Genomic DNA, 27691 nt, shown 5'->3' on the forward strand with positions numbered 1-27691 from the left:
CTGCCCTAAAGCCAAGGGAAGAAAAGACAAATGGTTAATTTACAGATTACACTCCTGGGGGTCAGGACTCTCCCTCAGTTTACAAATGTTTCAGTGATTTACAAGAAAAAGACATTCTTATCAATAACCTAACTTCCAGAAGGAAACTCCCAACACTCTTTTTTTTTTTTTAAGATTTTATTTATTTATTTGACAGAGAGACACAGCGAGAGATTGAACACAAGTAGGGGGAGTGGGAGAGGGAGAAGCAGGCTTCCCGCCAAACAGGGAGCCCAATGCGGGGCTCGATCCCAGGACCCCGGGATCATGACCTGAGCCGAAAGCAGATGCTTAACAACTGAGCCACCCAGGCACCCCTCCCAACACTCTTAATGTTAATGCTTTGCTAGAGGGAAAAACAACCTTAACTTGACAGTGGCAAATCCTCCAATATCTTGTAGGTCCTCTTTAGCATAGGAAAATCCTTTTGAAAATCCTTTTTCCTTACTCCCAACCCCCAAGTATATAATCAGCCACCACTCACAACCCTGGGGCAGCAGCTCTTCCTGCCCAAGGGTCCTGTCCCCATGCTTTAATAAAACCACCTTTTTGCACCAAAGAATTCTTTCTTGGCCATCAGTTCTGGACCCCAACAACACTACTCCAAAACCACATCATTTTGAGCCCAACATGGGGCCTTTGAGTCTTTTCATCTAAACTCTGAGCTTTGGTGCAAACTTGGGGAGTACTTTCTCTTCTTGTCCTTTACTCTCATTTCAGGGGCCCTTCAGGGAGTACGGTCTTATTGGAACATTTTCATGCCCATTGCTCAGACTGCAATCCTCTAGCCCGTGGCTGCTCTATGGGGAGAAGAAGACTGCCTTTTGGCTGGAAGTTAGTACCCTGGCCGGGATGGTAATAAGACCCAGAAACTTGGTGCCCTCTCTTTATTCTTGTCCTTACGCAAAGTCGTCTGTCTTGGGCATGGGACAGCCACCTAAGTCACCAGGACGACTGCCAATCTTAAGATTCCCGTGTGAGGTTTCCGCCTCATTGGTCTAATGTGATCCCCTTTACATCCCTGGTCTAGCCGCTTCTGGCTGGAGATCTCAGTTTGCAGCCGGCTGAAAACAGTACCCGACTGAATTAAAACCCAATGGGGGACCAGTTTCCTAGGGACGTTGGCTATGAGGACTACATGGGTTGGAATGTTGCTTAGATCATGTGGATTTCTCTCTTCCCGTCAATGTCTTCTACTAACTACTTAAGTTACAAAATTGGGTACTTTCCTCTTGTAAAACTTCTCTAGTGTATTCCATGGGTTAAAAACGGTGGATTCTAAGTCGCCTTCACAACAAGGCAACCCAAGGTGCACATGGCCTTCACAGCGGGGCCCTCAGCAGAGCAAGCCAAGGCGCACGTGGCCTTCACAGCAAGGCAAACTTGGTCCATACCCTGGCACCCATCATAGACAAGAATGCGATGGGGAAGCGAGGGGAGGGCCGGCTTCTCTCCTACAGGGCATTTACGGCAGGTGGTGATCATAGCGATTTCATTCGAGGGATACCTCAGGTCGCTATGACACCAGGAACATCTGACATATCCTGCACGTGGGACACCACCCCGTAGTGGAGGTGGGGGGCTGGTTTTCTTGATAATGGACGTTCTCTATTCAATCCCCAAGGACTCTCCCTTGGGATGCCTTTTATCCCACTGGAAACAATTCGGATTGCAAAATTTAACCAAGGTACTGCATGACCTCAGTAAGATCTATCAGATCTCTTCTGCAGGAAACAGGGCAAACGGACCCAGGGTACCTTCATTATTGCTCATACGTAGGCCTTCATTGCTCTATACCCGGACCTAAGGGCCTCTTGCAGAATGTGTTTGCCTGAATGTGTCAGCTAGTAAACTCCCTCCTGACATACTGGATGATAATTACCTAAATAGGCCTCCTGCGAATAAACCCAGGTTGCTGGAGGAAACACAGGACCTCCCTAGCAAAGGGGACTCTGGGTTTCTCTCTCTTTCATTATTCCTCCTAATAGACCCAGTGGTATGTGGGGGCTTCTCCCTCATTCATTTCCTGGGTTAATGGCTATAATTGGAATCAAAATTGTCCCTGCTTAGTCTACCTCAGGACGATGACTTTAAGGAATATTCCCAGGAGCTGCTGAAACTCCCTTTGTTTCATGGAAATTCCGTCTTCTTTGGCCTAACATGGACTGCCTATTTCCTTTTGTTGGTGGGAAAGCATGATGTCTGCTCCTCTGTGGAGCTGATGAGCTCTAGAACCAGGAACCCTTTCTCTGCCTTCCGGCGCCACTTTGCCTCTTCTGTTTCCCCCTCTCTCCTCCCGTTTCTGCACCTCCTTGGGTTCAGTCTGCATAACCAGATTCTAGACCATCCTCGGTGCCTCCAGCACCATGGATCTTCCTCCTCCCCTCTCTATCAAGGAGCCAAGAAGAGCACCCCCTGGACTTAACACCAGTGTCCCAGGTAAACACTGACAATGGGGAACAACAGACTTTTAAAAGCAGATCCAGGTGAAACATAGTTCGGTATTTAAACTAATTTAAGTTTGTTGGTTTAATGAAGATAAACATGTCTTTATTTTTTTTTAAGATTTTATTTATTTATTTGGGAGAGAGAGAAAGAGCACGAGACGGGGAGTGTCAGAGGGAGAAGCAGACTCCCTGCTGAGCACTCCATCAGGACCTGAGCCAAAAGCTGTCACTTAACCAACTGAACCACCCAGGTGCCCGATAAACATGTCTTTAAAGGTATCAACATTAAATGTGAAATTTTTATTCTGTCGAGATTTGCTGAAGGTCAAATAGGCTCGTGTTATGTCTGTTGCAATTTGTTAGCAAAAATATGACTTAAATGATGGTTAATTGTCTCAAAGTTTTCATGGGTAATTGTTAAGACAGCTTCCAAAGTCTTTGGTAACCTGAAACCTGAAAGTTTTGCTTGGATGATAAATGGGATTGAATTCGTTGGAAATATAGGTCTTTTACAAGGATAGGGTGCTAAAGCATTGATTACTGGACATAGGTTTGTGCTTTTGACTTCTTATTGCAAGGAAACTAAGAATATTTGGGCCTGTTGGTAAACATGCTTGGTGCTTAACCAGTTCATAAAATTGCCGTCTAAAAAGTTTTGGTGCAGGGCGCCTGGGTGGCTCAGTTGGTTGAGTGACTGCCTTCGGCTCAGGTCATGATCCTGGAGTCCCGGGATCGAGTCCCACATCGGGCTCCCTGCTCAGTGGGGGTCTGCTTCTCCCTCTGACCCTCTTCCCTCTCGTGCTCTCTGTCTCTCATTCTCTCTCTCAAATAAATAAATAAAATCTTTAAAATAAATAAATAAATAAATAAAAAGTTTTGGTGTAACAGTTCACAATTGGGTACTACTTAGTTTTCACTGGAGACTAAGGTTTCTACAAGTGCAAAATTCTAAGTGTCATTAAAACTGATGCAAATAAGGGAAGCAACTCTGTATGTGTAAGAAAGATAAAAGGAATGGAAATGCATTTTTGTTGAAGGTAAAAGAAAGTAATTTTGTCCTAAATGAGACTGGTTGTTTGGAGAGAAATGGCTTGGGACAAAATCTGAATGTAAGGAAAGCTGTGGAAAGTTTGTGAAGGGAAATCTTTCGGAAAGGAATTTTAGGTGTGGTCAGAATGGACTAAGATTGAAATGAATGGATTTTGAAAGTACTATGGCATAAGATTGAAATTCTGCCTCTTTCCCTGTTCAAAAGGCAAGGTTTTCTTGAATTATTGGTCTGCTCTTGATACAACATAAACAGGTTTTTTTCTCTTTTGTGTGCCCGGAAAACCAATCTCCGTAAGTGTTCTTTCTTCTGTGGCGATTATGGTCATTGGCATAAGTTCAATAAGAATCTGTTCTCCTTGGGCACCTGGGTGGCTCAGATGGTTAAGCGTCTGCCTTCGGCTCAGGTCATGATCCCAGGGTCCTGGGATCGAGTCCCGCATCGGGCTCTCTGCTCCTTGGGAGCCTGCTTCTCCCTCTGCCTCTCTCTCTCTGTCTCTCATGAATAAATAAATAAAATCTTTAAAAAAAAAAAAAGAATCTGTTCTCCTTGTAACAGGACACCATTGGAAACACCGGTTATTTTACCAAGGCTTTGAGGGGAATGTCATATTTGAGAGGGACTCACATAGACTCATATATGACCATACAGCTTTAAGGAACTAAAATTAACTTTATGAAACCTGGAGCCAGAAAGCCTCATGGAACTGTTGACGTGATACCTTGCTTAAAGAATTCCCAGCAGCCTCACCAGGTGAGTAAAGAATGTCACTTCCTGGCAGGTGCTAGAACCTCAGGCTATTTTGGTGACCTCGAGAAGAGGAATCCACCCAAATCTACAGGTATGGCAGGCATGTCTGGCAAGCATTTGGCTTGGCTTCTGGCCTGGAGAGGCTACTAAAAGTTCAACCTAGAGATTCCTTGTAAAAAGTTCCAGCAAAGCAGATTCTGAAAGATCTATATGATCAAGCACTATTCTTGCTGAGCTTATGTAAATAATTAGGCCAAGTTTGTTAAAATTGGACTTGTTTTATAAATAAATTAGTCCTGATTTGGCTATCTCTGAAAATATTTCAATAACACATCTTTGTAGATACTAGATTTTAAGCATTGAGACTCAAGAAAACTGGAATGAGGATTGCCCCAAAACAACCAATAGGGTTAAGTCCTTTTGAGTTACTATATAAAAAACCTTTTCTCATTGTAGACCTATCAATAGATGGAGACTGTAATGCTCTGTTAATTACTCACTTGAGGCTGGATTAATTCATAAATCTCTAAATAAATATGCAAACCATATCCTCCTTAAACCTGATCTGATAGTTACTAGCAACCCACCCCATATAAACCCTGGAGACATGGTTTATTTAAAGGATTGGAAGTCTAACACAGTAGAGGATTTAACTCCAAAATGGAAGGGTCCCTACGGGGTCATATTATGTCCTCCCACTGCAGTAAAATTAGAGGGACACTCTTCATGGGCTCATATATCTAGAATAAACCTATAACTCCCACACAGGAGACCAATGAGCAAACTAACATGCCTTCTTATTCCTGTGAGCCAGTGGAAGACCTCAAATTTCTCTTCAAAGGACAATAAAGGACTAGAAGATAATTTTAGTTAGCTACCAAAGGTCTCTTTATTTGGGCTTCTCTTTCTCATAATATTAACCTTATTTTGTTGTCTTTTCCCATGTCCCCCTGCCTGGTGCTAAGACTCCTTCACTGCCATAACTGCCAGCTGACAGATGGTCCTTTCCACTCAAGAATGGGTGTGTACTGTGGTAACCTAATGAGGTATTTAGTCTGTATGCCCTGTGCTAATATCCCTATGTTGTCTACCTTGGATTGACTGCCTCTGCCTTCGGTAACTCCTGAATATAAATTCCCCAACTGACCAATGTTGACCCACAGGTAGGGACATCTGTACACGCCTATTCAGCAGGAAGAAGTTACAGAAGATAAGACCTTCCACCCTCAGCAACCTTAAAGATTTAAGAGTCAAAATTGTTCAGGGGGGTATGATGTGGGAAACCAAGGCAGAAGGAAATGGTGATAAAATTAAATGTCCAGGGGGAGGGGCAGAGGGAGAGAGACTCCTCGAGCAGACTCCATGCTGAGCACAGAGCCTGATGCAGGGCTCGATGCCGGGACCCTGAGATCAAGACCTGGGCTGAAACTAAGAGTCAGATACTCAACCCACTGAGCCACTCAGGCGCCCCTGAAAATGGGAGGCTTTTCAAAAAAGGGAATGACATCATCAAGTGTGTTCTTTAGAACCATAATTCTGGAGGCCACGGGCTTCTTAGGAGAGAGAGACACAGCGAGAGAGGGAACACAAGCAGGGGGAGTGGGAGAGAGAGAAGCAGGCTTCCCGCCGAGCGGGGAGCCCCGTGCAGGGCTCAATCCCAGGACCCTGGGATCATGACCTGAGCCGAAGGCAGATGCTTAACGACTGAGCCACCCAGGCACCCCTATATTTGTGTCTTGAAGATAAACAAGGCATTATAGAGAAGCTTCTCTTTCTTTGTCCTTCCCCAGTTAACTACAATTATGCTTCACTATCCTGGAAAGGAGAGTAATAAAAAGGAAATAATATGGAACAACAAAAAAAAAAAAATTAAAGGTCCATATAACCTGCAGCCCATTGACAAATACTTGAGGCAGGCCGGATATAATGTTCTTCCAGGAAGCTCCCAACTGTCCTAATGTTAATGTCTTGCTAGAGGGAAAAACAACCTTAATTTGACCATAGCAAGGCCTCCTGTATCCTGTGTCTTCTTTAGCATATGAAAATCCTTTTGGAACTTCCCTTATCTTTACTACCCCCCCCACCTGAAAGTATAGAATCAATTGCCCCTCACAATCCTGGGGCAGCAGGGAGCAGAGGGTAACAGCTGCTCTTTCTGCCCACAGGTCCTATCTCCAAGCTTTAATAAAACCACCTTTTTACACCAAACACATCTCAAGAATTCTTTCTTGGCCATCGGCTCTGGACCCCAACATCGCTACTCCAAAAACACATTACCAAGAGCCGCCCCATTAATATCCGAGGACCCAAAATCAGGATTCCTACTGCCAGAGATGGCTCCTTCAGATGCAGAAGGCCCCCAGCCCCTGTTCCACATCATGCACAAGAATGGACATGTCTCAGCAAAAATAATTTTCTGTAATCTACTCATAAGGTTTTTACTAAATGGTTCTTCTGGGACTCCCATTTAGTCTTAATCCTAGAATACTCTGGAGCAGGATGGGGGCCCTGCTGTTTAGGCCAGCCCCAGGGGATTCTTTCCTTTCTATTCCTTGAAGCTAATCCCTGACCCTCTTTCCAGTTTTCCAAGCTCCCTGAGGCCAGGGAGTGCCCCTGGTTGCCCTTCCCCAGTCCTTCCTGCAGTGGAAAAAATGGATGAGACCCTGGTCAGCCTGTGGGGTGCTCAGGGACTCAACATTGTGCATTGTGCCTGAACTGGGGTGGGGGGGGACAGATAATGACAGAAACTTAGGATGGGAGACCATGCATCATTTTCATAAATATATTAATATAGTTAACATAATACACTTGAAAAAAAGTGAGTAAAACTTAATTGCTTTCATTCTTCTGCATGTGGCTGTCCAATTTTCCCAACACCATTTGTTGAAGAGACTGTCTTTTTTCCATTGGACATTCTTTCCTGCTTTGTCGAAGATTAGGTGAACACAGAGTTGAGGGTCCATTTCTGGGCTCTCTGTTCTGTTCCATTGATCTATGTGTCTGTTTTTGTGCCAGTACCATACTCTCTTGATGATTACAGAGATAGTAGGAAGGGAAAAATGAAGGGGGGTAATCGGAGGGGGAGACGAACCATGAGAGACTATGGACTTTGAGAAACAAACTGAGGGTTCTGGAGGGGAGGAGGGTGGGGGGATGGGAAAAAAACTTAATTGCTTTCTTGGTACAAATTACATAAAGCTTGATAAAATCATCACAGCACATGGAGGTATCAAAAAGCAGTCAACCCCCTTTCCATCATTGTCAAGGAAGTTTAAAGGAGGCCTCCTTAGGGTGTAGTAAGAATTTAGATGTTTACCCAAAAATGATGTGCTTTTTTTTTTTTAAAGATTAAGAAACCTTGCTCAAACTTAAGACTGATGAATCACAGACCTGTACCTCTGAAACAAATAATACATTATATGTTAAAAAAAAAAAAAAAAAGAAGATGGAAGAAAAAAATGAAGGGGGGGAAATTGGAGGGGTAGACGAACCATGAGAGACGATGGACTCTGAGAAACAAACTGAGGGTTCTAGAGGGGAGGGGGGTGGGGGGATGGGTGAGCCTGATGATGGGTATTAAGGAGGGCACGTACTGAATGGAGCACTGGGTGTTATGCGCAAACAATGAATCATGGAACACTACATCAAAAACTAATGATGTAATGTATGGTAACTAACATAACGTAATAAAATAAAATTTAAAAAAAGAAAAAAGAAACCTTGCTCAGATGCTTTCAATGAGTGGTTAAGGATGAAGGGGTGGAGGCAGGAATGAGCTTGTCATTCAGCATTGGTCTCAGTAGACAGTGTCCCCCAGATCCTGACCCCCACAACCCCATGTGGCCCGCCCCCCCCTCCGGGATGCCTCTGAAATCTCTGCCTTATGTCTTCCCTCTTTCCTGAATGCAGGGAACCAAGTAACTTGGGATCCTCCCAGCCAGCCTGGTGTTGCCCATAAAACGACTCTGTGATGCTCTTCTCTGTTCTGTGACATAAATATAAGAATGGGTACACACTGAGGTAACCTAAGGAGATATTTAGTCTGTATGCCATTGGCTAATATCCCTCCCTGCCCTCAATTATTAGAAGGTGGACTGGGGCGCCTGGGTGGCTCAGTTGGTTAAGCGAATGCCTTCAGCTCGGGTCATGATCCTGGAGTCCCTGGATTGAGTCCCACATCGGGCTCCCTGCTCGGCAGGGAGTCTGCTTCTGCCTCTGACCCTCCCCCCTCTCATGTGCTCTCTCTCTCTCATTCTGTCTCAGATAAATAAATAAAATCTTTAAAAAAAAAAAAAAAGAGAAGGTGGACTGGTTCCCTGGCAGAGTCCCAAGGAGTGAGAGGAGGAATGGCTATGGGTGCATACAGTGAAGGCAGAGTCCTGGGCATCAGGGTTCCAACCTCTGGAAACATTCCAGAGCAAGACTATACTTGGCACAAAGGTGGCAGAATTCCCAGGCTTCAGGAGAGAACAGGCCCTTGTATAAAGGTTACTAATACCTTTATCAATAACCAGCGGGTGTGGGGGGGCACCTGGGTGGCTCTGTCAGTTGGGCATCTGACTTTGGCTCAGGTCATGATCTCAGGGTCCTGGGATCGAGCCCCATGTCAGGCTCCCCGAATCTGCTTCTCCCTCTCCCTCTCCCTCTCCCCCTCTCCCCCTCCCTGCCACTTGTGCTCTCTTGCTTTCTCTCTCAAAAAAGGAGAAAATCTTAAAAAAAAAAAAAAAAAATCACCGTTGGGGACAAAAGAGTGCAGAGATTGGATACAATCATTAGTTCAAACTATCATTCTCTTTTTTTTTTTAAGATTTTATTTATTCATTTGAGACACAAAGATACAGAGACAGAGAGAGAGCATGAGCAGGAAGAGAGGCAGAGGGAGAGGGAGAAGCAGGCTCCTCGCTGAGCCAGGAGCCCGATGTGGGGCTCGATCCCAGGACCCTGGGATCATGACCTGAGCCAAAGGCAGACGCTTAACCGACTGAGCCACCGAGGCACCCCCAAACTATCATTCTTTATCTGGGTTCAACCCCAGCAGAATTCCTGGCTGCTAGTTTGATCAGTTGTCATCCGGTCAGATAGGAGTTCCTATGCTGAAGAAGCATGCAAGGTCTCAATGTCCTGACAAGCTGGCCATCTTCCCCAGGTTACAAGTACATGGGTTTAGCCCCCTGGTGTGCTGGTAAACGTTTAACAACTGGCTTGTGGGGCGAGGCTGGATGGGAAGAGTCCTGATTTGTAGGACTTGCAGATTTCCACGGTGCAAATGGCAATTTGCAGCCTCCATCCTGACATCACTGAATAGGGAGTTGAAGAGATGTGCCCACCATTATAGAGTATTTCTCGCACACAGATACAGCAGTACTAAATAACCTTATGAGCACAGATAGTAAATAATAAAATGTCATAAAATTATTAAGAAGTGATGAGGTTTTGAGTATTTCTTACCTTTGTTTCTAATATAATCTGTCAGTTTATATGTTAATTTTAATAATATCTGTGTTCAACAACCAGATTGTGGAATTCCTGAAACTTTACCAATCAGCTATCTTCAGCCAGTTCAAGTCAGTTCCCAGTACATCATGGATTAAGTCACCACCACGCAAAGAAGCTGGTCCAGTGAAAGGTTCTCAGCTCTCTATACATATGACTATTCCTAGGGAGCCTAGCTGCCTCTCTCTTTCTGTGTTCCCACTACAAGCCCTTGGGAGAAGACTGTTTGGCTCAGCTCATTTTTTTAAAACAGGCTGCAAACATTACCAGGGCTGACCCCGCAGGGTCTTTGCTTCTCTTTGGGCTGTTAGAAACTGGAGCTTCCCCTCATCTAGGATGGCAGAGATGGGCAGAAGAAGGACACAGGGACTGGAGCACCTCCGGACATCTTAGCTCCGGAACACTTCTGGTCCCATGGCAAATTCTCCATCACTCCATGTTTTTTTATACAGTGTGCTCAGATACTCAGTGCAGGTTTGACTCCGAAGTGCCAGACCACTGGAAACAGGGAGAAAGTTTCCAAAGTAGAGCCTAAGGAAAGCCAAACTAGGTGGGATTGGGATACAGTCCCATAACACCAACCTTAAGAAGAAGAGGGAGGAAAAGTTGGAGGCTGAGGTTTAAGGAGTGATCATTCAGGCTTTAGGTCCTGCCTTTCAATACTGTGACTCCTAGGGAGGGGTGAGGCTGCAATATTCCAGAAAGTTGCAAAAAAAGGGTGCCACCAAACTTAAACAACTGGTGGGTGGTATACATAGTGCCTCTCCCTTTCCATGAATTTCCACTGCTTCTATCAACAAAAGTCTAACTCAGTATGATCCCCCAGCTTTTCTCCAGACTCTCTCCACATGGAGAAAAAATTATCAACAACATGCTCCTTCATGCATGTCTCCACTCCACAGAAGCCCAGCCTCAGACCCACAAATCCTAGTTTTGTCCTCCAACACATGCCAAGTAGGGCAGGCCTCCCTCTGCAACTTTTTTTTGACCCCTGGAAATCCCGCTTTCTCCAGCTGACCCACAATCTTTATAAAGCCAGCCCAGTCTAAGAGCTCTCTATAAATTTTCCTCTGTGAGGCAGAGAGAGGCCCAGAAAAGGCAATTCATCCATTCCTTCATTCAGAAAACATTTATTAAGTATGTATTATGTGGCAAAGCAAAACTGCCACTAGGTAGTGGGGATTCTACAGTGATCAAGACAGACAGGGACTGTGCTTTCAAGGAGCTTAGAGTCTAATGGAGGAGATAAATATTAAACAAATAATTTTAAAGAGTGATAAATGCATCTATTCTGGATCCAGCTTTCAGTATTACATGAAACAAAGTGGTCCAAGGGAGGTGGGCAGGGAAGAAGTAGGAGGTAAGGGCCAGAGCATCTCTGCCACGCAACCCCCAAGAATTCTAGCTTTCTACCAGGTGGATGCCTCACTGCATCCACATTCTACCCCTTGAGAGAAATTACAGCTCAAGGCACAGCTTTCAGCAATCCCTTGTTGATCCCTTTTTGGGCCCATATCATGCATTTGTCATTTGTTTCCTGCCAAAACCAACATGTTAGCATAGCCTGGTTGAGAACAGGAGCCATAGAAGATAGGACACCCAATAGAAGCTTTGTCATGTCAAGACCCAACCAGTGTTAAAACCATGGCAGGAAAGGAAGTAGAATAAATACAGAACAAATATTTTGATCTCAATCTGTGTGTGTGTGTGTGTGTGTGTGTTTCCCCCTCTAATCTTCCACTGGCTAAATCCAGTCTGAAGCCAAACACAACCAGCATTCAGGTGATCAAGTCAATAGAGATTAGCCTACAGGGCCAAAAAAAAACACAAAGAGCCAAACACAAAATAATCAGCCAATCATACTTCACTGTCAAGAACATTTCAAGAAGAGAATAAATAGGGGCGCCTGGGTGGCTCAGTCGTTAAGCATCTGCCTTCAGCTCAGGTCATGATCCCAGCGTCCTGGGATCAAGCCCTGCATCGGGCTCTCTGCTCGGCGGGAAGCCTGCTTCTCCCTCTCACACTCCCCCTGCTTTTGTTCCCTCTTTCGCTGTGTTTCTCTCTGTCAAATAAATAAAATCTTTTTTAAAAAAAGAAGAGAATAAATAGCTTTTAAAATTTATTACAAAGAGGGCGCCTGGGTGGCTCAGTTGGTTAAGCGACTGCCTTCGGCTCAGGTCATGATCCTGGAGTCCCGGGATCGAGTCCCACATCGGGCTCCCTGCTCGGCGGGGAGTCTGCTTCTCCCTCTGACCCTCCCCCCTCTCATGCTCTCTCTATCTCATTCTCTCTCTCAAATAAATAAATAAAATCTTAAAAAAAAAAAAGACTTAAAAAGAAAGTTATTACAAAGAGAATATGTTGTTTTGGTAATAGGATTTTTTTTTTATATATAGGGCAAAGAGCCCCAATACACCATGTTATACATGGCAAATTTAGCCTTCGCCTGCACCGTTTGCCCTGAGTTGTTAGAGAGCCATCCTGCCCAAACAGCCTGTATGAGAACCTCAGAGCTCAACTCATTGTGAGGCACATGGGTGGTCTCTGAGGTTCTAGAATTCCCAGGAGCTGTAGCTTAGCATTGGGAGCTTCTGCTCATAGTTTTCCTTCACAGCTCTTGGGTGCCCTACACCAGGGTCTCCTCTTTCCCAAAATCCAGATGAAGAAGTTTCTCTTACTAATGAGTCTTTATCTGATTGGATGTGCCAGAGGTGAGTCCCCTATCTTAGCTCTGGGAGACTTTTTTCAGGTCTTTTAGCCCTTGAAGAAGGAAGACCAGAATATTTGTTACACAAACCAATCTAACTCAGAATCAGGAATAGCTAAACCAGTTCAACTCTGAGAACTCCTGAGCCAGTTGATTTCTCCTTGTAATGGCTTTACCATCAGAGAAGCCTGCTGGCTTAGCACTGTCTCATTCCTACTACTTTTTTAGCCACTCACCATTTGTACCTGATGCTCTGTGAGATGAGAAACAGGTCTAAGGGTTCTGTGGAAGTCCAATGAAGGTTTGTCCCAATGAACTGAGTGCAAGGGATCCTTATGTAGTTAATGTAGCAAGGAAAGATAGAAGGAGATAGGAATGTGATGTACCCAGAAAGCCATCTCAGAACACAGCAGGGCTATGGGCAAGAGACCTTATGAGCCTCTCCTTCATGGCCAGGTTCTACCCACCCAGTTGTCTGTATTTCCTCTTTCAGGGTCCTCATTCATGGTGGGCTGTATTCCCTCATTCCTCCTAGAGGAGAAGAGAGAGACCATGAGCTCTGAACTGTTGGCTAAATGACAAAGTGTTTTCTATAATGTTGGTTGTCCGAGATTTTGTTTTATGCTCTCTTAGACTTTCAAAAGTTGACTCAGAAATTTAGATACATAGCTACCAAATGGTAGTATATGCCAGCCATATGGCGAAGCAGTGAGTTGTCAACTCTAAGAATGACTAAGAAATGAGTATGCTTTTTCAAACCTTTCTACATCAGAAATCTCTTTATTATAACTTCTGTTAACTGTTAAAGAATCAATCAAGCAAATAATATTCAGTAACAACTTTTAAAAATAAAAACCTCCCCATAGCCTTTCCAAACCTTACCTTTCCTTATCAACATATTCTAAGCATAGTCTTTCAGAAAGTCATGGATTATAAAGACGGCAAATCACCCAGAATATACGTATCTATTGTAGGACTCTTACAGAGATAAGGGTAATTTGGAGCCCTAGGCTACCTTGTCTTCAACAGATCTTATCATTCCTCTCAGCTTTTGGCTAGGATTAATAATTCAGTTCTTGTAGTCTACCCACCCTACTCTGAGTTACTCAGTCTAATCACAGAGTAATAATCAAATTGTTTGGTGCTACTTCAATAAAATGAAAAGTACTACCTAAAGAATATTTGTATAGTAGTCACTGGTGAGATGGATTAAAGGTAGAAGGGACTGGCCAGAAGAGAATGACTGGCTAAGAGTTTTTTTAAGTCCCAGTGTAAAGTGGGGAGGAGAGAAAAATAAAATTAATTGAACACTTAGGCAATAAACCAGGCACGTCATAATTTATCTTACTGAAACCTCATGCAACTACATGAAGTAGGTATAATGGTACATCACAAGGAATCTCAATTCAGAAATAAATAAGCAAAGAATGTCTTTATCTTAATAACTGATCCCAACTTTGAGTCTCCAACCCACATGGATTGGGGACTGAGTGTAAGAAAGAATTTGAATTTGCCAAATAAAAATGTCTTAAATCCCGTCTGATCTTTTTTGTGGGTTCATTAGATATTTGTCATCTCTGGTTTAAAATTTGTCCTGTCCAAAGGGTAAAATCTTCTACCTTCAATTTCAGCAAGAATTACTTAGCTATTGAACCGAGTTGCTTTCTCTTTCCCTTTTGTATTTTCATCCTTCCTGCCTTTCACCCAGAGAGGAACTGGAGGGAGGGCTTGTGGTAGACTTCTGATCTTGTGATTGATAGCATATTGATTTCCTGATGCTGGCTTTGTCAGGGAAGCACACCATTTTCCCTTTGGGTGCTTTTGGTACATGGGCTAGTGGACTCCCCTGTACATTTCTTAATAATGTGGATCTTAAAATTCTTCCTTTAAATGCCAGAGGCGGTGGAGACACCTGGGTGGCTCAGTCATTAAGTGTCTGCCTTCGGCTCAGGTCATGATCCCAGGGTCCTGGGATCGAGTCCCACATCAGGCTCCCTGCTCGGCGGGAAGCCTGCTTCTCCCTCTCCCACTCCCTGTGCTTGTGTTCCCTTTCTCGCTGTCTCTCTCTCTGTCAGGTAAATAAAATAAAAAAAAAAAATTTAAATGCCAGAGGCGGTCTCCGTGTATTTCATTAACACCTCTGCCCTTCATGGTCTCTTGGGTAATTAGTTGATTTCCTCCAACATCTGCAATATCTTCAGATGCCTGACCAGGCCCACAGGAAACCCAGGAATCCCACGTTAGCCTTATTGCATAAGAAAAGCAATCTTTATCCCGGACATTCTTTCTCTCACCTTCCCTATCTCTCTTTTGTTCCTCTCCATCCCAGGAGCATCAGGTCAGCCTGATGAGCCTCCTGGCTCTATGGATCATCAAGCTTCAGTTCAGCAATTTTCAGGTGAGTACTTTTCACTTGGAAACCCTTCAGATGGTGAGGCTTTATATGAGACTTCTGCAGGCGAGAGCACTTTAAGTGAGCATACTTCAGGTGAGCACACTTCAGCTGAACATGGTTCAAGTGAACACACTTCAGGTGAACACGCTTCAGGTGAACGTGCTTCAGGTGAGCATGCTACGGGTGAACATACTTCAGGTGAACATATTGCCAGTGAGCACGCTTCTGGTGAACAACCTTCAGGTGAACAGCCTTCTGGTGAAAAGCCTTCAGATGAACAGCTTTCTGGCGAACAGTTTTCTGGTGAAAAGACTTCCGGTGAACAGTCTTCTGGTGAAAAGCCTTCAGGTGAACAGGCTTTAGATGAACAGGCTTCAGCTGAAAAGCCTTCAGGTGAACAAGCTTCCAGTGAGAAGCCTTCCGGTGAACAGGTTTCAGGTGAACAAGCTTCAGGTGAACAGGCTTCAAGTGAACAGGCTTCGGGTGAAAAGCCACTGGGTGATCAGTCTTCAGGCATTCCACCATCAAGCACATTTTCAGGTGAGGCACATTTTCAGGGGAATTGCATCTGGATGGGTGCTAGTCCTTGACTTCAGGGGAGAAATAGGCAACACATCAAGAAACCCAACTTTTAAGGAGAGCGTATAGAAGAAAGACTAGTTCACAAACACTTCACAGACAGCTCTCTCAAAGACACTCTTTACATCTCTTTACAGTAATACCAGGAGGCAGGATATAGGTTTTGTGTAGCCCTGAAGGCTAAACAATTTTGAGGGCCCTTTAAAAAAATAACACAAATACAAAATGCCAGCAGTGCCTCCAACTTCACTCTATGTAAGAAATTATAAATACAAATGCCCACTGCTCCCTTGGAAGGGGCTCATGGGACACTAACTTTCATGAGCTTCATGCTAAATCTGCCTCAACAAACTATGTTAGAATGCCTCGCAAACTCTGTAAGGAGATGACTAGCCCTCAAGCTGGTGGCTCCGTTTTATTTGTTTGAACATGGAAAATAAAGCATGAACACATTTTTGTCTGTTAGATTCATAAAGAACTTCCCAGCACAACTGCAATTCTTTGGCTCTTACTAAAAAGGGGTTGTTCAAGGAAGGACAACAAGATCCAGAGTTTGATGACCCCTCAAGATATTACCAGACATAAGCACTTCATATTTCCTCCCATTGCCTAAGTAGTAATATTCCAAATCTTCAGATGAGAGAAGTGGGGCTGACATCACATAGCTAGAAAGTAGCAATCCTTGGATTCAAACTTAAGTTGGTCTGATTCCAAAGCCCACATCCTTCCTATTTCTTTATGCTTCCTTAACTAGGGAATTGGCAATGGAGATAGTAAAAGAGGCAAAATAGAAGCATTTCACAAAGAATGCCCTTTGTGACAAATTGACATTGTTGAAGGTCAACTTGAAAATGGAGAACGATCACTCTTTACAGAGTTTGCAACATTAGAGCATTCTAACATAGCTTACTAATCAGCCAGTTCTTACTCTAAGTGTGCCTTGTGGGTGAGAGTATCATGGGGGAGTAAAAAGGGAAGCCAGTCATGTGATTAAAGCTCTACTTTGCTCCTATGGAGTTAGACATGGCAGAAGCCAGTGGGGGATATGAATTGGAGTAAACATCAGTATTATAGAGAGAAATTTGGGATTCTTCAGCAATGAAAATTATAGATGAAGCAGTAAGAATGAAGGAATTTCCTCTGGTCCAGAAGAGAGACTCTGCTCTATCAGATGCAGGGCCCTCAAATGCCCAACAAGAACCAAATAATGAAATGTGTTGTATCCAGGCCCATCATTCCTCTCCTTGTGATTTGTGGCTCCATCAGGAAATTTCATCAGGCTTGTCTTAAATTTGCAGGCCCAATATTAAATTGCCACACATGTTCATATATGAATGATCATGGAAAATGTCTTCGTGGAGAGGGAGTCTGCTCCACTCAGAATTCCCAGCAGTGCATGTTAAAGAAGATCTTTGAAGGTATGTGGGGACTTCATAATACAGTCTTTGCCAGAGAAACACATCAATTAACTTAAGTACTCTTGGGAGCAGCTGGGGTGGTGGGAGCCTGAGGAGGGGTCAAGCTGTGATTCCCCAGAAATTTGGAGACTCAGGAGAAACTTATCCTAAATTAAGAGCAGAATTCTAGCTACTGATGGGGAGGTAGAGGTCTTTCCCAGCAGGCTTATGATGTCTTAAAAGGAGACAGGGAGACTGGCTCTCTTCCTACAAAAGAAATGTATGAGTTGCACCTTGAGATGTTGAGACATTGACCATAAGCTCAGGACTGTGTCTGTCTTGTTCATGGTTATATATTCCTAGCACTTAGTACAATGTTTAGTACATGGTAGGCATTTAGTAAATCCTGAATAAATGAATAAACAATTGTCTATCAGTCAGTGTTCACAGGTTGCCAGACGTGTCTTGCTATATTCCCATACTCTCTACCCTTATACTCACTCCTCATCCCCAAAATAAAGGATCTTAGTTACTGCCATCCTGTGAACCACATTGTCTGACTTCCCTTGTGGTTTGTCTAGTCCCTCAATAGAGGCAGTGGGCAACAGATGTGGGGAAAGGCCCAGAAAAGACAGATGGAAGGAGACGGGGAGGAAGAATACACAAGCTGGAGGTCTTGGTCATGCCTGCATGGGGACACTGGGAACCATGGATGAAGGCGAAGGTCGGAGGAGGAAGCCCTCTGCTCACTACAGTCTGTCTCTGCTTCTTTCAGGTGGAAAACTCCAATTCATGGTTCAGGGGTGTGAGAACATGTGCCCATCTATGAACCTCTTCTCCCATGGAACCAGGATGCAAATTATATGCTGTCGGAACCAATCTTTTTGCAACAAGATCTAGAAGCCTGTGCCTTTGCTTCCTGCCCTGACTCAGGCAGTAGAAATTCTCCATCACCCTAAAGGGCTTAATTTATATTTTGTTTCTTCCCCAGTCAATAAGTAATCACGTCTCTCTCTGCCTGAGTGTCAGACAGGATGTTCAAATACCTCACCCTTCCTCTCCTATCCATGCCCTGTGACCCATTCTTCTCTGTCTTCTGTCTTCCCTTACCCCATCTCTCAACATTCTTTGCTTTCTCAATAAATTCTGCATGGTCAAGAATACAGACTGGAGATGGACTTCTTTTCCCATCAGCCAGTTTCAGGATCAGCCTGCGCCTGCTTCCTCCACATACTAAAGTGGATGTGTTTTAAATCACTCCACATTCATCAAAATGGAGGGGTCCCCCAGGGCAGAGATCACAAGAAGAAATGCAGGGTAGCTTAAACAATACTGTGGAACCTTCTCTGACTCCCCAATTTCCATCCCAATAGAAACCCTACCCCCTTCTCCCACCCGTGACGGTGTCCAAAACTCACCCCTTCTTTGGCTCTTGAGTTTTCAGTCTTCAAGAGTCTGCTCTTAGGGCGCCTGGGTGGCTCAGTTGGTTAAGCGACTGCCTTCGGCTCAGGTCATGATCCTGGAGTCCCGGGATCGAGTCCCGCATCGGGCTCCCTGCTCGGCAGGGAGTCTGCTTCTCCCTCTGACCCTCCCCCCTCTCATTCTCTCTGTCTCAAATAAATAAATAAAATCTTTAAAAAAAAAAAAAAAAAAAAAAAAAAGAGTCTGCTCTTAAAATTATAACAATAAATGACTCTTTTTTATTTGCTATATAAATATGTAGTAGGTGATACTGCTTAAATCTTTTTCTCACACAATGTTACCAGATCATCTCAGTATAGAGGAGCGGGTGGAAATACTGTAATAGCCCCTCACCTTGTATTAGTGTTATATTCTTTAACGTATTTGCACATCCATGGTCTCATCTGATCCTCAGAAAAGAGCCCGGTAAGGCAGACAAGAAAGACAGAATCATCCTTAGTTTACAAATACATAAAATTTATTTATTAATACACCATGTTGTTCCAAACTGGCCATGGTTACAGAGTTAACATTGAGCCAGGGCTGGATTTCAAAACCAAATCTGCATGATTTCAATTTGAGTTGCTTCTACCACATGATACATATTAGGCAGAATGGTTCTTTCAAGACCAAAATCAATCCTCTCTTCCAACACAAGCCCATCTCCTTTTAGCCACTGCTCTCCCACACCTCTATTTAAAACTGCCTGAAACCAGCTCAGTGGTCTTAACAGTGTCTTGTGCAGAGCAAAAGCCTTCAATTTTAATAAAATCCAATTTATTTTTTATTTTATGGACAGGGCTTTAGATTTCATGCTTAAGAACTCTTGGAATACTACATCCAGAAACAGATTTTACAGGCACCTGGGTGGCTCAGTCAGTTAAGCATCTGCCTTCCGCTCAGGTCCCGATCCCAGGGTCCTGGGATCAAGCCCCATGTTGAGCTCTCTGCTCAGCGGGGAGCCTGCTTCTCCCTTTCCCTCTGCCCCTCCCCCCTGCCTGTGCTCTCTCTCTCAAATAAAATCTTAAAAACAACAACAACAGATTTTCTGTTTGTGAGATTTAAAAAATTATATACACACACATACACATATCATGGACGTTCTCCCAAAAATATTGGTAATGGATTCTTCATTGGCAGTAACTGTTGGCTAGAAGACAATGGAACTTCTCTCCAAATTTCGTTTTTTTTTTTTAACAATTATTATTTTTCTCAGTATATAATTTTAATTTCCATTGTCTATAACTCAGTGATGCTTACATTCATATTTATTTGTTTTTATATGGGAATATCCAAATTGACAACGCATTAAACATTTTTGTACTTTAATAGAGAAATATCAGCTGTGGTTGATTTAGTATTTTCACCTATGGATTTAAGTATGTACTATTTGCTGAAAACCAAATGGGCTGGGACTTTGGATAACTATTTCCGTGAAGACATTCATCATTGTGAAGAGTGGTAAGTAGCACTTACAGAATATATACTCTATGCCGTGTAATGCATTTAGCAGTTTTGTTTATACTTTCTTTTTTTATTATTTATTTTTTTATTATGTTATGTTAATCACCATACATTACATCATTAGTTTTTGATGTAGTGTTCCATGATTCATTGTTTGTGTATAACACCCAGTGCTCCATGCAGAACGTGCCCTCTTTAATACCCATCACCAGGCTAACCCATCCTCCCAGCCCCTCCCCTCTAGAACCCTCAGATTGTTTTTCAGAGTCCATTGTCTCTCATGGTTCATCTCCCCCTCGGATTTCCCTCCCTTCATTCTTCCCCTCCTGCTATCTTCTACATTTTTTTTTTTAACATATATTGTATTATTTGTTTCAGAGGTGCAGATCTGTGATTCAACAGTCTTGCACAATTCACAGCGCTCACCATAGCACATACCCTCCCCAATGTCTATCATCCAGCCGCCCCATCCCTCCCACCCCCACCACTCCAGCAACCCTCAGTTTGTTTCCTGAGATTAAGAATTCCTCATATCAGTGAGGTCATATGAAACATGTCTTTCTCTGATTGACTTATTTTGCTCAGCATAACACCCTCCAGTTCCATCCACGTCATTGCAAATGACAAGATTTCATTCCTTTTGATGGCTGCATAATATTCCATGGTATATATATTCCACATCTTCTTTATCCATTCATCTGTTGATGGACATCTTGGCTCTTTCCACATTTTGGCTATTGTGGAAATTGCTGCTATGAACATTGGGGTGCACGTGCCCTATCTTTTCATTACATCTGTATCTTTGGGGTAAATATCAAGTAGTGCAATTGCTGGGTTGTAGGGTAGCTCTATTTTTAACTTCCTGAGGAATCTCCACACTGTTTTCCAGAGTGGCTGCACCAGTTTGCATTCCCACCAACAGTGTAGAAGGGTTCCCCTTTCTCCGCATCCCCGCCAACATCTGTCGTTTCCTGACTTGTTAATTTTAGCCATTCTGACTGGTGTGAGGTGATATCTCATTGAGGTTTTGATTTGGATTTCCCTGCTGCCGAGCGATGTTGAGCCCTTTTTCATGTGTCTGTTGGCCATTTGGATGTCTTCTTTGGAAAAAAGTCTGTTCATGTCTTCTGCCCATTTCTTGATTGGATCATTTGTTCTTTGGGTGTTGAGTTTGATAAGTTCTTTATAAATTTTGGATACTAGCCCTTTATCTGCTATGTCATTTGCAAATATCTTCTCCCATTCTGTCTACTGTCTTTTGGTTTGGTTGACTGTTTCTTTTGCTGTGCAAAAGCTTTTTATCTTGATGAAGTCCCAATAGTTCATTTTTGCCCTTGCTTCCCTTGCCTTTGGCGATGTTTCTAGGAAGAAATTGCCACGGCTGAGGTCGAAGAGGTTGCTGCCTGTGTTCTCCTTTAGGATTTTGATGGACTCCTGTCTCACATTTAGGTCTTTCATCCATTTTGAGTCTATTTTTGTGTGTGGTGTAAGGAAATGGTCCAGTTTCATTCTTCTGCATGTGGCTATCCAATTTTCCCAACACCATTTGTTGAAGAGACTGTCTTTTTTCCATTGGACATTCTTTCCTGCTTTGTTGAAGATTAGTTGACCATAGAGTTGAGGGTCCATTTCTGGGCTCTCTGTTCTGTTCCATTGATCGATGTGTCTGTTTTTGTGCCAGTACCATACTGTCTTGATGATGACAGCTTTGTAATAGAGCTTGAAGTCCAGAATTGTGATGCCGCCAGCTTTGCTTTCCTTTTTCAACATTCCTGTGGCTATTTGGGGTCTTTCTGGTTCCACACAAATTTTAGGATGATTCGTTCCACTTCTTTGAAAAAAGTGGATGGTATTTTGATGGGGATTGCATTGAATGTGTAGATTGCTGTAGGTAGCATTGACATCTTCACAATATTTGTTCTTCCAATCCATGAGCATGGAACATTTTTCCATTTCTTTGTGTCTTCCTCAATTTCTTTCATGAGTATTTTATAGTTTTTGGAGTACAGTTTCTTTGCCTCTTGGGTTAGATTTATTTCTAGGTATCTTATGGTGTTGGGTGCAATTGTAAATGGGATCGACTCCTTAATTTCTCTTTCTTCTGTTTTGTTGTTGGTGTATAGGAATGCCACTGATTTCTGTGCATTGATTTTATATCCTGCCACTTGACTGAATTCCTGTATGAGTTCTAGCAGTTTTGGGGTGGAGTCTTTTGGGTTTTCCACATAAAGTATCATATCATCTGCAAAGAGTGAGAGTTTGACTTCTTTGTCCATTCGGATGCCTTTTATTTCTTTTTGTTGTCTGACTGCTGTGGCTAGGACTTCTAATACTATGTTGAAGAGCAGTGGTGATAGTGGACATCCCTGCCGCATTCCTGACCTTAGGGGGAAAGGTCTCAGTTTTTCCCCATTGAGAATGATATTCGCTGTAGGTTTTTCATAGATGGCTTTTATGATATTGAGGAATGTACCCTCTATGCCTATACTCTGAAGAGTTTTGATCAAGAAAGGATGCTGTGGGGCGCCTGGGTGGCTCAGTCGTTAAGCATCTGCCTTCGGCTCAGGTCATGGTCCCAGGGTCCTGGGATCGAGTCCCACATCGGGCTCCCTGCTCGGCAGGAAGCCTGCTTCTCCCTTTCCCACACTCCCTGCTTGTGTTCCTGCTCTTGCTCTCTGTCAAATAAATAAAATCTTTAAAAAAAAAAAAAAAAGGAAAGGATGCTGTACTTTGTCAAATGCTTTTTCCGCATCTATTGAGAGGATCATATGGCTCTTGTTCTTTCTTTTATTAATTTATTGTATCACGTTGATTGATTTGTGGATGTTGAACCAAATTTGCAGCCCAGGGATGAATCCCACTTGGTCGTGGTGAATAATCCTTTCAGTGTACTGTTGTATCCTATTGGCTAGTATTTTGGTGAGAATTTTTGCAACCATGTTCATCAAGGATATTGGTCTGTGATTCTTCTTTTTGATGGGGTCTTTGTCAGGTTTGGAGATCAAGGTAATGGTGGCCTCATAAAATGAGTTGGGAAGTTTTCCTTCCATTTCTATTTTTTGGAACAGTTTCAGAAGAATAAGTATTAATTCTTCTTTAAATGTGTGGTAGAATTCCCCTGGGAAGCCATCTGGCCCTGGGCTTTTGTTTGTTGGGAGATTTTTGATGACTGCTTCAATTTCCTTAGTGGCTATAGGTCTGTTCAGGTTTTCTATTTCTTCCTGGTTCAGTTTTGGTAGTTGATACATCTCTAGGAATGCATCCATTTCTTCCCGATTATCTAATTTGCTGGCGTATAGTTGCTCATAATATGTTCTTATAATTGTTTGTATTTCTTTGGTGTTGGTTGTGATCTCTCCTCTTTCATTCATGATTTTATTTATTTGGGTCATTTCTCTTTTCTTTTTGATAAGTCTGGCCAGGGGTTTATCAATCTTGTTAATTCTTTCAAAGAACCAACTCCTAGTTTCATTGATCTGTTCTACTGTTCTTTTCGTTTCTATTTCATTGATTTCTGCTCTGATCTTTATTATTTCTCTTCTCCTGCTGGGTTTATGCTTTATTTCCTGTTCTTTCTCCAGCTCCTTTAGGTGTAGGGTTAGGTTGTGTATTGGAGACCTTTCTTGTTTCTTGAGAAAGGCTTGTATTGCTATATACTTTCCTCTTAGGACTGCCTTTGCTGCATCCCAAAGATTCTGAACAGTTGTGTTTTCATTTTCATTTGTTTCCATGAATTTCTTTAATTCTTCTTCAATTTCCTGGTTGACCCATTCATTCTTTAGTAGGATGTTGTTTAGCCTCCATGTATTTGAGTTCTTTCCAACTTTCCTCTTGTGATTGAGTTCTAGTTTCAAAGCACTGTGGTCTGAAAATAGGCAGGGAATGATCCCAATCTTTTGGTACCGGTTGAGACCTGATTTGTGACCCAGGATGTGGTCTATTCTGGAGAATGTTCCATGGGCACTAGAGAAGAATGTGTATTCTGTTGCTTTGGGATGGAATGTTCTGAATATATCTGTGAAGTCCATTTGGTCCAGTGTGTCATTTAAAGTCTTTATTTCCTTGTTGATCTTTTGCTTAGATGATCTGTCCATTATTGTATTGTTGTTAATGTGTTTCTTTGCTTTTGTTATTAATTGGCTTATATAATTGGCTGCTCCCATGTTAGGGGCATAGATATTTACAATTGTTAGATCTTCTTGTTGGATAGACCCTTTAAGTAGGATATAGTGTCCTTCCTCATCTCTTATTATAGTCTTTGGTTTAAAATCTAATTTGTCTGATATAAGGATTGCCACCCCAGCTTTCTTTTGATGTCCATTAGCATGGTAAGTGGTTTTCCACCCCCTCACTTTCAATCTGGGGGTGTCTTTACATCTAAAATGAGTCTCTTGTGGACAGCATATCAATGGGTCTTGTTTTTTTATCCAATCTGATAGCCTGTGTTTTTTGATTGGGGCATTTAGCCCATTTATATTCAGAGTAACTACTGAAAGATATGAATTTAGTGCCATTGTATTGCCTGTAAGGTGACTGTTACTGTATATTGTCTGTGTTCCTTTCTGGTCTATGTTGCTTTTAGGCTCTCTCTTTGCTTAGAGGACCCCTTTCAAGATTTCTTGTAGGGCTGGTTTCGTGTTTACAAATTCTTTTAGTTTTTGTTTGTCCTGGAAGCTTTTTATCTCTCCTATTCTCAGTGACAGCCTAGCTGGATATAGTATTCTTGGCTGCATATTTTTCTCATTTAGTGCTCTGAATACATCCTGCCAGTCCTTTCTGGCCTGCCAGGTCTCTGTGGATAGGTCTGCTGCCAATCGAATGTTTCTACCATTGTAGGTTACAGACCTCTTATCCCGAGCTTCTTTCAGGATTTTCTCTTTGTCTCTGAGATTTGCAAGTTTTACTATTAGATGTCGGGATGTTGACCTATTTTTATTGATTTTGAGAGGGGTTCTCTGTGCCTTCCCCAAATTAGGGAAGTTCTCTGCTATAATTTGCTCCAATATACCTTCTGCCCCTCTCTTTCTTCTTCTTCTTCTGGGATCCCAATTATTCTAATGTTGTTTCAACTTATGGTATCACTTATCTCTCGAATTCTGCCTCGTGATCCAGTAGCTGTTTATCTCTTTTTCTCAGCTTCTTTATTTGCCATCATTTGGTCTTCTATATCACTAATTCTCTCTTCTGCCTCATTTATCCTAGCAGTTAGAGCCTCCATTTTTTATTGCACCTCATTAATAGCCTTTTTGATTTCTACTTGGTTAGATTTTAGTTCTTTTATTTCTCCAGAAAGAGTTTTTCTAATAACTTCCACGCTTTTTTCAAGCCCAGCTAGTATCTTTACAATCATCATTCTGAACTCTAGTTCTGACATCGTACTAATGTCCGTATTGACTAGGTCCCTGGCAGTCGGTACTGCCTCTTGTTCTTTTTGTTGAGGTGATTTTTTCCGTCTTATCATTTTGTCCAGAGGAGAATAAATGAATGAGAGAACAAAATGCTAACAGGGTAACAACGTCCCCAGAAAATACACACTAAACAAATCAGAAAAGACCTGAAACGGGGGGAAAAGAAAGGGAAAGAAAGAAAAAAGAAAAAGATAAAAACAAAAACAAAAACAAAAAAACAGAATATGATCGAATGTGATAAGGCTGGTGCAAAGATCAGTGCCACACACTAGATTTTGGGTGTATTTTGGTCTGTTAGAAGAAACTGCCTCCCAAAATTTTAAAGAAAGAAAAACTTATATATGTACAAAAATAAGGGCTAATATGATGAAGGGATGGAATATGACTATAAAGATGAAAATTATAAAAGATTTTATTAAAGGAATTGATAAGATAAGAAGCTGGTTGAAAAAAGAAAGAAGAGGTTTTTAAAAAAAAGTGGGGGGGAGAGATTGTGATCAGGCAGGAGACTAGAACAAAGCCATACACTAGAGATTAGGGTATATTTTGATCTGTTAGAAGAAACTGTATCCCAAAATTTTAAAGAGAGAACAACTTATAGATATATATCAAAAATAAGGGTAACTACTATGAAGGGATAGAGTATGACTCTAAAAATGAAAAATAAAAAATGTTTTTTATAAAAAAGGGATTGATAAGATGTTGGCTGAAAAAGGGAAAAAGAAAAATTCAAAAAAAAAAAAAGAAAAAAGAAAAGACAGTTAAAAAAAATTAACTTTGAAAGACTAAAGAATCATGGTAAAAAAGCCATGAATTCTATGTGCAGTATTCCCCTAGCACTGGAGTTCTGCCGTTCTCATTGACCTGTAAACTTGGTCTTGGCTGGATGTTCTTGCTGATCTTCTGGGGGAGGGGCCTGTTGCCGTGGTTCCCAAATGTCTTTGCCGGAGGCACAATTGCCCCACCCTTGCCGGGTCGGGGCTAAGTAATCTGCTCGGGTTTGCTCTCGGGAGCTTTTGTTCCCCGCAAGCTTTCCGTACAGCTTTGGGGGACAAGAGTGAAAATGGTGGCCTCCCAATCTCTGCCCTGGAGGAGCCGAGAACTCGGGGCCCCACTCCTCAGTGAGCCCCCACTGAAAAGCAGTCAGTCACTCCTGTCTCCCCGGTCTCTGGCCGCACTCCGTGCTCACCCGGCCTGTGACCGAGCGTTTCTATCTCTGGCACCCGACCCCGTGTGGAGTCTCCAAACCCAGCAGATCCCTGCGGTGTGCTCCCGCGCCGCTCCTCCCAGGGGAGGAAGGGGAGTCTCCCCGATCTGCCGCTTGTTGGGTCCCTGCTGGAGGAGCAGTGGCCTGACTGTGCCACGGATCAGTTTATGGCAACCCCGAGCTGAGAGCCCACTCCTCGGCTCCGTCTCTGCAGCCGGCTTCCCCTCTCCGATACCTGAGAGCTCTGCCGCACACAGGCACCCCCGGTCTTTCTGTGACCCCGAGGGTCCTGAGACCATACTGTCCCCCGAGGGTCCCACCCCCCGCTTAGCCACTGGAGAGATGTCCCTCAGCAGCCGACTTCTACAAGTTCCGATTTTGTGCTCCGCGGCTCTATTACTTGCCAGAAGTGGCCAACGGGGAGGCCCCCTCCCCTGCCGTCTATCCTCCCGAATATCACCTCAGATTCACTTCTTCGCACGTCCTACCTTCCAGAAAGTGGTCGCTTTTCTGTTCAGAGAGTTGTTGCTATTCTTTTCTTTGATCTCCTGTTGAGTTCATAGGTGTTCAGAAAGGTTTGATCCCTATCCAGCTGAATTCCTGGGAGCAGACAAAATCCAGGTGTCGTACTCCTCCGCCATCTTGCTCCTCCCCCCTATGCTTTCTCTTTTAATACTGAAAACAATTTTACAAAATTATTAAGATTAGGGGCGCCTGGGTGGCTCAGTCGTTAAGTGTCTGCCTTCGGCTCAGGTCATGATTCCAGGGTCCTGGGATCAAGCCCCGCATTGGGCTCCCTGCTCCGCAGGAAGCCTGCTTCTCATCCTCCCACTCCCCCTGCTTGTGTTCCCTTTCTCGCTGTGTCTCTGTCAAATAAATAAATAAAATCTTAAAAAAAAAAATTATTAAGATTACAGGATCCTAAGCAAGACAAACTGGAGAGTTTTGTCATAAGCCAAAATAAATGGTGGTGGTCCAGACAGTCCTTCAGGCTCCTTTTCAAATTTCTGAATGAAAATTATTTTGAATACACCGTACTATCCCTTCATTAACTGCCATTCAAAAATAAAGGCCCAAAACCTTGGAATTCCAAAAGAATTCTCAACTTGAAATATGGTCTACTGGGGTGCCTGGGTAGTTTAGTCTGTTAAGTGTCTGACTCTTGGTTTTGGCTCAGGTCCTAATCTCACGGGTCCTGAGATCAAGACCTGCATGGGGCTCCCCACTCAGGAGGAATTTGCTTGGATATTTTCTCTCTTCTCTGCCTCTTCACCTACTTGTGCTCTCTCTCTCTCT

General features: G+C 43.1%; 1 protein-coding gene across 2 annotated transcripts; it reads left to right on the forward strand.

The window, feature by feature from the left end:
• Window positions 1–12073: 12073 nt before the first annotated feature.
• On the forward strand, window positions 12074–17755 carry ACRV1 (acrosomal vesicle protein 1). Of its 2 annotated transcripts, XM_045892853.2 has the most exons (6): window positions 12074–12488; window positions 14814–14882; window positions 15078–15332; window positions 15393–15419; window positions 16757–16876; window positions 17631–17755. In XM_045892853.2, exons 1-6 carry the CDS (start codon window positions 12437–12439, stop codon window positions 17753–17755), a joined length of 648 nt encoding a protein of 215 aa, XP_045748809.1. In that variant the 5' UTR covers window positions 12074–12436. The 2 variants fall into 2 exon arrangements, with proteins under 2 accessions (XP_045748809.1, XP_045748808.1); XM_045892852.2 differs by lacking the exon at window positions 15393–15419 and having other exon boundaries at window positions 14814–15272.
• The last annotated feature ends 9936 nt before the right edge of the window (window positions 17756–27691 follow it).

Source organism: Mirounga angustirostris, unplaced genomic scaffold (assembly GCF_029215605.1).
Source record: "Mirounga angustirostris isolate CCGP_5_RB_7025 unplaced genomic scaffold, mMirAng1.0.hap1 SCAF_13, whole genome shotgun sequence".
In the NCBI taxonomy this organism is placed as follows: Eukaryota; Metazoa; Chordata; class Mammalia; order Carnivora; family Phocidae; genus Mirounga; species Mirounga angustirostris.

Excerpts from the sequence above, each read along its gene's own strand:
- ACRV1 (XM_045892852.2), top strand. The coding sequence starts at position 12,437 with ATGAAGAAGTTTCTCTTACTAATGAGTCTTTATCTGATTGGATGTGCC. Across the intron at positions 12,489-14,813 it reads TCTGATTGGATGTGCCAGAG|GAGCATCAGGTCAGCCTGAT; the intron begins GTGAGTCCCCTA and ends TCTCCATCCCAG. Across the intron at positions 16,877-17,630 it reads GTTAAAGAAGATCTTTGAAG|GTGGAAAACTCCAATTCATG; the intron begins GTATGTGGGGAC and ends TGCTTCTTTCAG.